Genomic DNA, 9,953 nt, shown 5'->3' on the forward strand with positions numbered 1-9,953 from the left:
ATGTGGATCACACGCCATTCAATGCACCATTCCATCACCTTACATTGTCAAATCCCTTAGCTTGGAAACATTTTATCCATCATGCGATAGTCGTTAGAAACCAACTCATCTCTGATTCCATAATAAGCTACCTCCATCTTTCTCCTATCCATATTCACCTCAATAGTTCATTCATCCACTCATAATATTCCTTTCCTTGCTAGACACTGGGGGAATAGTTGAAAATCCCTTAAAAAGCATTAAAATGTCCTAAAAAAATACACAAAAAAAAAAATCATATAAAGTCCTGAAAAAAATCCAAAAACATTGAAAAACACAAAAGTCCCTAAAAAGCATAAAAAATCCTGGAAAAAAAATCCAAAAACATTGAAAAATAGAAAATACCAAAAACATTCAAATACGATCTTGAAAAAATCTACGAAAAACATTCAAATATCAATCCAAAAACAACCAAAAAACATTTAGATGAAGTCCTGAAAAAAGCAACAAAAAACATTCAAAAATCAATCCAAAAAATCCCCAAAAAATAAAAAAACAATAAAAAAAACTTGCAATAAAATGTCTCGCAAGAATGAAACACCCTAGCAGATATCCAACAAACACTTCACATGAAGTTGGCAAAGGATACAACTATCTAATCAAACATTTGCAATCAACTAATCAAATTGTCTTATCAATCGCATCAATATCTATACCAAGTGACCATTATCTTGTCTTAAATAGAGATGGATACACTCGAAATCAGACAGGTCAGTCTTAAACAAGGTCCAAACTTATCGAGATCAGACATTAACAACCATCACATCAAGCAATCAAGAACGAAGGCACAAATCAGTATAGCTTCTGAATTTTGTCCTAGTTAGTCTCTATCTTTTATCATTTGGCGACAGATTATGTTCCTATGCCACTCAAGGATGTCCACAAGTGACCAGAGGATCCATGATGCACATTATCTTTTTCTTTGTTTGTTGTTTGTGGTGTGAACCAATGAAGTTCTGGGATAGGTGTCTATGATAAGAGCTTTCATATTTGGAATGCCCCACATACCTCGACCCCTGGTATTATTCCCAAAATGGAGGGTTCACTCCTTGTCTACTACATGTTTGTTTATGCAATGAGATATCTTTACATCTTGGTTCCTTATACCCTGGTGTGAAAATCTCCATTATTACATAATAAGGCTTAGTGATGAATATATATTGCGCTATGAATAAAGGCACAAAAGTTCATGAAAACCATCATCTTCATTTTTAGTCTATCTTTATCAATCTATCATCTCATATCAATCATCCTTAATTGCTTCTAATTCTCATATTTCATTCTATTTCATTCTAAGGTTCATTCTCTCATATTCTATCTCAATATCATCTTCACATCACCTATCTCTATCTCTAATCAACTAACTATTCTTCGATCTCGCATTTTTCTTCTTTCAAGACATCATGCATACCTTTAATGCATAAACAATCTCTCGAGGGGGCATTACACCCTAAGCGTCATCGCGGCATACACACTGGGGCAAAAAAAAAAAAAATTGTTTGAAACAACATCATTCCAATATTGTCTCCAAGAGGGGCAAATGTAGACACCTAAAAATGTCTCATTGATCATGTATAAATTATTCTTCTAATTGATTAAATAACTATAATTATTTAACTAATTTAATTAATCTTATTCTTCTAAATTCATATTTTTTCATCATCTTACTACTTATTCTATTTCTAATCAATTAATCATTTAACCCTTTTCTAATATTTTATTTTTTTTGATCGGTAAAAGGTCGAAGCCATAAAATTCTATTAGATTAAAAATTCACAACATTACATTACATTCTCCACTCAGTGCGGGCGCCGGTAGGAAAGAGCAGAGAGGAGAAAACCTTCGGCCTTGCCCGTGACATTAAGTCCAGATACAAAAAGACCAATTATGATTACATAATTACATCTTAACAGTATTTTGAGATTACAACATGATCAATACAAACTATCATCCTGAATTGATCATTCACCTCCAGGCCCATAAGATTTTACTCTCCCTAATCTCATATTGAAGCAATGGTCTGCCTACGAGGGACTACTCCTATCAACAATATGTCATTTCATCCGAAAATGCCTTTCCTCTACTATCAAGACACTCGTACTAAATGAAATGAAATGAAATCTCAGATACATGCAAAAAAACTCACAACCCTGCCTTACAGCAAACCACTTCATGAATTGTTAGCTAATAAACTATCAGATAACCTGGTTCGCCAAGCATTTTCCACAGTTGTTGCTACAACCATAGTATATTTTGTATTGAGACGACACAAAATCTTTTTGATATTGATTGCAAGATGATAGAAACCCCAGGTTACAATAGCATTGTTGGAAAAAACCTTACCCAAATCCTTAACATAGCCTATAGGCTTCAAGCTCACATCTAGAAAATAATTAAATCAAACAGAGAAATAACAGAGCACAGATCTGAGGGAAAGGGAGTCTTTCATCCTAAAAGATCCTAAAATCATATCACTCCTCTTAGCATCATAAAAAAATTCCTTTTCCTTCCTATTAGCTTATTTAAGTTATCAAAAGAGAATTTAAAAACAATTATCCACCTTTATACCAGAACCAAGCATAACCGAAAGCAGGAAATATAATTATGAGGGTAGATATCCAAAATTAACCATACATTCAATGAGAAATTTGTCAGCTAAATTTAAAAAAAAAAAAAAAAGAGTATCTGTCCTCGGCTGCTCAGTCTGATTTTAGAAAATAAAAATAGAAGTGGCCAACCTCGCCTACCTCTACCTTAACATAAAGCTACATATGTATATATCATCTATGCCTTTGAATATATATATATGCGTATTTATATATATTAAAAGAAGTGAGCTATGGCTCACCACAAAGAGCCAAAAATTGAAAAATGTTGTAGGAAGCTTTGTTTTCACACATAATCTGCTTTACCCACAAGCAAGACCCTTTAAATCACGCAAAAATTCTGAAGATTCATTTTAGAGCAGATTGTGAAAAGAAAGCCATTGAACTAGAGATAGAAAAAACATATCTAAACTAGATCAAATATTAATGTTATCATCTATAAGTCTATGAAACTTAAGTTTGAAATAAAAGTAAAAGTGTTACAGTAAACCATTTAGAACCAAAAGTAACGATAAAATAAACCCGAGAAAATAGACCAACTATCCTGCCCGACACCTTCTCGCCCGCACCTCAGTTTCCTCCTTCCCTAAGCTAGTAGGTGGATTATCTAGGCTAGAGGTAGGGTTGGAAGGGATATCCATGTCATCCAGGACAACTTTAATGTTTTCAGCTTCAAGATAGTTGGCCAGCCACCTATTACACGACGGTTTTTTGACATGTAAAAGCCACAAAAGAAAGGAAAAGTTCCTCTACCTTATCGGATTATAGGTCGCAAAGGCAGCCATATCCTCAATTTCCAAGATTGGAAATCTAGGCACCGGGTTATTCATCTGTATGAGTATATCATAGGTTTGAGGCTTTGGAACAAGTTAACTCCTCGTCTACATTGGCAACCACCCTCTCCAGTTCACCCAGCAAGTCTTTCTTGAAGACACTTCTGCATAATTTTATTACCACCTCCCTGTCCTTCTCACAATGCAAAGCCACCGCAAAGAACATAGCTGCAATATCAGAATTTGCCCTAGTGCAGTCCTCATTCTTGATATATTCCTCCCCAAGAATTTTCTTGACCGCCCTGATAACTAGGACATTTGAGAAGACCAAAATGCCTTTTAGCCTTTCTTCCTTGATTTCCCTTGTAAAAGCCATTTGATGCTTAAGCCCTGTAAGCCTTAGTGGAGTATCCATAATGAGCTTAACTTTCTCAGATAACTATCCACTTAAAACATAGCCATTACTTATATTAATTGAGTTTTGAAAGGTGTCAAAATACAACTCATATATCTCGATAAATGACCAATTTGATCGCTAAAGAGTGTCAGAGGAGCAATATTGAAGGGTCATGATGCAGGTTAGACAATCTCCAAGATCATGATACAGGTTAGACAATATCCAAGATCAAGGTAATAAATACCACCATCATTAGTTGAGCAAGCTCCTTAGTTTTAGTTGGCTCATACGGCAAGGGAAGTCACATCATCAACTTTAAGTATGCCACCAAAGAAGGCTACACTCGAGATAATATGCTGACAAGACGATGGCATTATAAATATGTCTATAGGAATTTAACTTTCCCTAAAAGCTTGTAAAATATATATATATATATATATATATGCATTTCCATCCATATATATATATACACCTATTAATATATATACTGCTCTAACAACAACTGTAATATCCCTTATGCATATCTGTATATAATATTTATATATGTGTATTTTTTTAATTTATTTTTTAATGGTAAGTGATATTAATTGTGGGGATAGCGCCCTCTATTAATTTCAAAATCATAGTTACATATAAGGTATCCCCCGTCTGAGGAAAAATGGGGGCAACATATAGCATTTTTTAGACATACATAGAAAGTAAAAACATAGAGGACATGTGTACCAAGCACTCTACTTGTTGTGGTTAAGAAACTGAAGAAGTTGGGCGACAACATCTCCAAGGCCAAATAGCCTTTCAGTAGAGAGAGCAGGGAGCCACCAATCATCCACATCCTTGAGTTCTTTGAATTCTGAGAGATCCCCATTCTGTGCATCATGACAAAAGAACCGCCAGGTAGAGGAGACAAATTTCTTCTTTCGTTTCCATATAGCCAATTTTGCCAATTAACTATTAACATAGCTTAGAGAAAGGAGGCATCATGACTATTCGAACAAATATGTGGGATAGTAAAAATGAATTGATTTATAGATCTCAGGGTTCTAGATGCATCAGTAGCATGAGCCCAATACAGAGTACGATTTATACAGATCGAGTGATAGATGATTAAAAGTTTAGAAGAGAGATGGCAGCCCACTTAGTAGATAATGAGGCCTTGGGCTGTCGAGGCAGGGATGAAATGAAATTTGCAATTTCCAGTAGTAGCGAATGTCCAGGGAACCAGTTTGATCTAATGCCACCTATACCCAAAATCAAGTGCAAATCCTTATGCATGCCTCAATCCTATCCAATGCCTTCACGAACTGATACACATATCTCATTTTGGATTTGATCTGGTATGCCTAAAGGTATTGAAAGGTGATTAAAAATGATCAATCCCTCTTTCAAATCGACGGCTAGGTTGGCCAGGTTGTCAGCCACTTGATTGCCCTCTCTGTAGACATGTGTGTATTCATACATTCCTATGTCCTGTAAATGTTTTCTGATCAGTGGCACCCATTTATTTAACTTCCAATTCTGGAATTTTGATTTGATGATTCCATTTATGATTACTTGTGAGTCTCCTTTGATTATAACTTTGGACAATTTATTTTGTGCGCATAGATGTAGTCCCATTTCGAGAGCACGAACCTCAACCTCATTGTTGGTGGCAAGACCCAAGCTGCCATAAGCCCCATGCAAAATACTTCCCTTCTCGTCATGTATAATAGCACCGATTCTAGATGCCCCAGGGTTCCCTTGACAGGCTTCGTCAAAATTCAATTTTACCCAATCCTTAGGGGGTGCTTCCCATTTAACGGTAGTCCGATCCTTATTCATTTTTTGTTTTTGGTAGTGTCCTTAATCTTTTAAAGACCAATTTTTCTCCATTTTGTTATCCCAATCATTATATATCGTTCGTGCATCCTTGGATATTTTCCCATTTATGACTTCTTCTATTGCCCTTTTGATTTTGTCAATCAGCCGGTCTATGGGAAGAGATGATTCCTTAAAAAATCTCTTATTACGCTCTTTCCAAAGATGCCAAGCGATCATGGAGGCTCCAATCAGCAAGAGATCACTCCACCTAGATTTTCGATTTGTGGGCCAGGAAATAAGGAAATCTTTTATTGTTGTATTTTTTACTGTAATCATATTGACCATATCCAGAAACCAATTCCAACACTTTTCAGCAATTGGGCACTTCGTTTGAAAGACACATGACACATCTACTTGGGCTAGATATGTCGATGGTTTGCAACCTATTGCCTATAAGGATTTTTCCATGAGCAACAATTCAAAGGAATGCCCCTGCCTTTGGGAGGAGCCTGTTGTTCTAGCATAATTTGTGTGACCATTTACCACAGTTGCCATTTTGTCTTTGGAACTCATATCCAAGTTTAATAGTATATTTCCTATACTTGGAAGCACACCAGAATATGGTGTCTTCATTATTGGAAAAGGAGATCTTTCTACAATTAATTGTTTCCCATAGAAGCTTACATAGGGATAAATTGCCAATGTTCAATTTTTTCCAAATTCGCAAACCACCAATATCCGCCCAATCCTCAAAGTACTCATGAACATAGCTACCAATGCAGGATTCCACCATGTTAATCCAAATATGATCATCAAAAGAGTCCATAAGGGCTGGATGGCCATCCCAAGAGTCCCGCCAAAAGAGTGCAGATTTTCCATTGCCAGTCTGCCAAGACACATGCTCGGTAATAATATTTTTGCTTTCCCATAGGAAATTCCAAGTAGTAGATCCACGTACATTATTTTCCATAGTAAGAATATGCTTAGGATCATTAGAATCAAGGTATTTGCAGTAGAATAACCTGCACCATAGTTTCTGGGGTTCAGTATACATTTTCCATGAGAGTTTAGCACTAAGAGCCGAGTTTTGCAATGCCATTTTCCTAAGACCAGCACCACCATCCATTTTTCGTAGACACATTGTATCCCAATTTATGAGAGGGATTTTTTTATTGTCTTTTGCACCTTCCCAAATGAATTTCTTCATAATATTGTCCAATTTTTTCCCAACAGCAGAAGGCATTTTAAAGCATGTCATGCTATAGGTGGGAATTGCAAAGATTACCAATTCAATCATTGTTAGCCATCCACCTTGAGAGAGCCATCTATTTTTCCAAGATTATGATTTGGAAATGCATGACTGCATCACATCCTCCCATATTTGAGATTATCTGCATCCTTTATCCAACCTTACCCCCAGATACTTAATAGGTAACTCAACAATTTTAATACTCAGAACCTGTGAGATTTTAAGTTGTGTCTTCTTATTGGTGTTAAAGAAGAGCAGCTGAGATTTGTCATTTTTCATCAATTGACCAAACATCGAAGAGTAATCTTCCAATGTTTTCATAATTCCCCTAGCTTCAACTATAGTTGCTTCTCCAAAGATGATGGTGTCGTCAGCGAATTGGGAATGAGTAATTGGTTCAAACTGTTCATGAAGCTGGATCCCCTTTCAAATGCCATCGTTATGCCTTTTTCTGATTAATCGACCCAAAACATCCACCATCAAAACAAACACGGAAGGGGATAAGGGATCACCTTGTCATAGACCATTTGTGGCTTCGAAAAAACCACTCATGTTTCTATTAACAAGGATAGAGAAATTCACAATTGAGATACAAAATTTGATACAATCAAGCCATTTTTGAGGGAGTCCGAATCTTTTTAAAACATGCAAAAGAAAATCCCATACTACTCTATCATAGGCTTTGGAGACATCAAGTTTAAGGAGCATGCCACTCAATTTGTCTTTGTGAAGGGAGTGAATTACCTCAGCAACCAAAATAATGCTATCTGCAATCTCACGACTGGTAGTGAAACCATTTTGATTTTCAGAGATTAGTTTTGGAAGGAGTTTCTTCAATCTTGCAGCCAATGCCTTAGCAATAATTTTGTAAAGTGCGTTGCAAAGTGAGATAGGTCGGTAATTCGACATAGAATCACAATCCAAATTTTTGGGAATGAGAGTGATTGTAGTGTGATTAATGTAATTTACAAAGCATTGTTTTTTCCAGAATTCTTCCACAACCAACCAGATGTCCTTGCCCATAAATTCCCAATACTCCTAAAAGCGTTCAGTCGTGATGCCATCAGGTCCTGGTGCCCTATGAGGTTGTAATTTAAAGGTGGCACATCTGACTTCCTCCAAGCTATACGAGGCTAATAGCATCTCACAATCAGTTGTTGAAACAAGTGGTTCAATGACTTCATCAACCATTGGGAGAGAAGAAGGAACTCGATTTTCAAAATTACCCAATACATCACGAAAATGTTCAATTGTTATTCTCTTGATGTCATCCTGCCTGACTTTTGTAGCTTTGTTCTTATCCTTGACAGAGCAGATTTTGTTATTAATTTGTCTCAATTTGGAGGAAGCATGAAAATATTTAGTATTCAGATCCCCGTCTGTAATCCATAATTCTTGGGACTTATCTTTCCAGTACAATTCCTCTCTTTTTAGGATATCAAAATATTGCTCTTTTAGCAGCATTTCAAGAGTATATTCTTTGTTTGTCATACCCATGAGCATCACCTTTTTACATAATGCCTCCAATTCCTCCTCAATTCTTGATTTCTCAGCGAATATGTTTTTGAAGGACACTTTATTCTAGATCTTGATTTTGTTTTTCAGATAATGCATTCTTTTATAGAATTTGAAACTGGGTGAACCAGAGTAAATATTCCTCTCATGCCACCAAGAACGAATGTTTTCTATAAAATTAGGATCATGCCACCACATACTTAAAAGCTTGAAATAATTTTTCTGGCAACGACTATCCTGTGCAATAGATAGTGAGAGAGGAAAATGATCAGACCCAACATGTGGATTTATTGTAGACACCAGAAAGTGGTCGCCTCCCATCCACCACTCGCCAACAAAAAACCAATCCAATCATTCTGAGAATTTTGAGAAATTGAGCCTTCTGTTAGTCCAAGTGAATTTCCCATTTTTGGGAATGATGTCCACAAGTTTGCAGTTCGACACAAAATCTCTGAAATCATCCATACCTTTTGTGGATTTCCTTAAACCACCCTCCTTTTCATCAATGTCCAATAAGGCATTGAAATCGCCAACGATGATGACTTTATCCAACTCCAATTGGGCAACTTGATTAGTAACCTCCTGCCAAACTCTGAATTTGTCCATGGTTTTAGTCAACCCATAGATGTTAAACAGAGGAAAGCACAGGTTTGTGCCAATGCCACTAATAGAGCATGCCATCCAAAACTCATTGGAGATGATGGGAGCCACAGATACATTTGAAGGATTCCACATAATACCCAACCCACCAGCCGAGCCCCTTGCAGTCTGAAAGTATCCATTCCAACTTGAACAATATTTCATAAACTCCAAAGCCTTCTCATCATTCAACTTGGTTTCTTGAAGAATGACAATATCTGCTTCCAACTTGGCCAAAGTCCTTTTGACCAAGCATCTTTTGTCAGGGGCAGATAAGCCCCTGACATTCCATGAGGTGATCCTCATCTCCCCCCAAGGGAGGGTTTTCCTCCCTTGGAATTATTCAGATAATCCAAGACACTTATAATACCTTTCTCTTTCGCTCTTTGTTCCCTGACAATTCTGTTGCTTTTCCTCCCCCTAGTTCCTTTCGAGCATCCTAGGATAGTATTTGCAGATTGGCTAATACACCTAGGGTCCAAAGATGCCAGATCATCCTCATCCTTTGCATCCCCAGAGGACCCCGAAAAGTGTTTATGTTCATGTCGTCAGTAGATTCAATACTTCCATGATCCAGAATGATGACAATCTTAGTATTGTTAGCAATTTTGGGGTTATGCCTTTGTTTCGCGATCTCCTATTTTACCAAAGTGTCTTGAGTAGGTTTAATGTTCTCAAGATCTACCATTTATGGATCAGAGTCCAAAGAGGAGGGATTGATTGGATTGACCTCCTTTGGTTCCGGTCCTTCAAGAAGCAATGTCTTTGGCAGGGAGGATTCCTCTTTCTTTTTCCATACTTTGCTTTTTTTTTGGGAGGTCTATGATATACCTTTCTGACAAAAATCTTGCATTTATCCACCATATTCCTTCTATTCCCACATCACGTGCAAACCCTAAATTCTTTTTTGTTGTGTCCATTCACCATCCACAGATAGC

General features: G+C 36.8%; 1 protein-coding gene across 1 annotated transcript; it reads right to left on the reverse strand.

Annotated features, from left to right (window-relative positions):
- Positions 1–8,727: 8,727 nt before the first annotated feature.
- LOC131060857 (uncharacterized) lies at positions 8,728–9,321 on the reverse strand. The gene has a single exon (XM_057994273.2). The coding sequence runs from the start codon at positions 9,319–9,321 to the stop codon at positions 8,728–8,730; it is 594 nt and encodes a 197-aa protein (XP_057850256.2).
- Between the last annotated feature and the right edge of the window lie 632 nt (positions 9,322–9,953).

This window comes from Cryptomeria japonica, chromosome 10 (genome assembly GCF_030272615.1).
Source record: "Cryptomeria japonica chromosome 10, Sugi_1.0, whole genome shotgun sequence".
In the NCBI taxonomy this organism is placed as follows: domain Eukaryota; kingdom Viridiplantae; phylum Streptophyta; class Pinopsida; order Cupressales; family Cupressaceae; genus Cryptomeria; species Cryptomeria japonica.

Bases quoted from the DNA above. Each gene is read 5' to 3' on its own strand.
- LOC131060857 (XM_057994273.2), bottom strand. From the start codon at position 9,321: ATGAGGATCACCTCATGGAATGTCAGGGGCTTATCTGCCCCTGACAAA.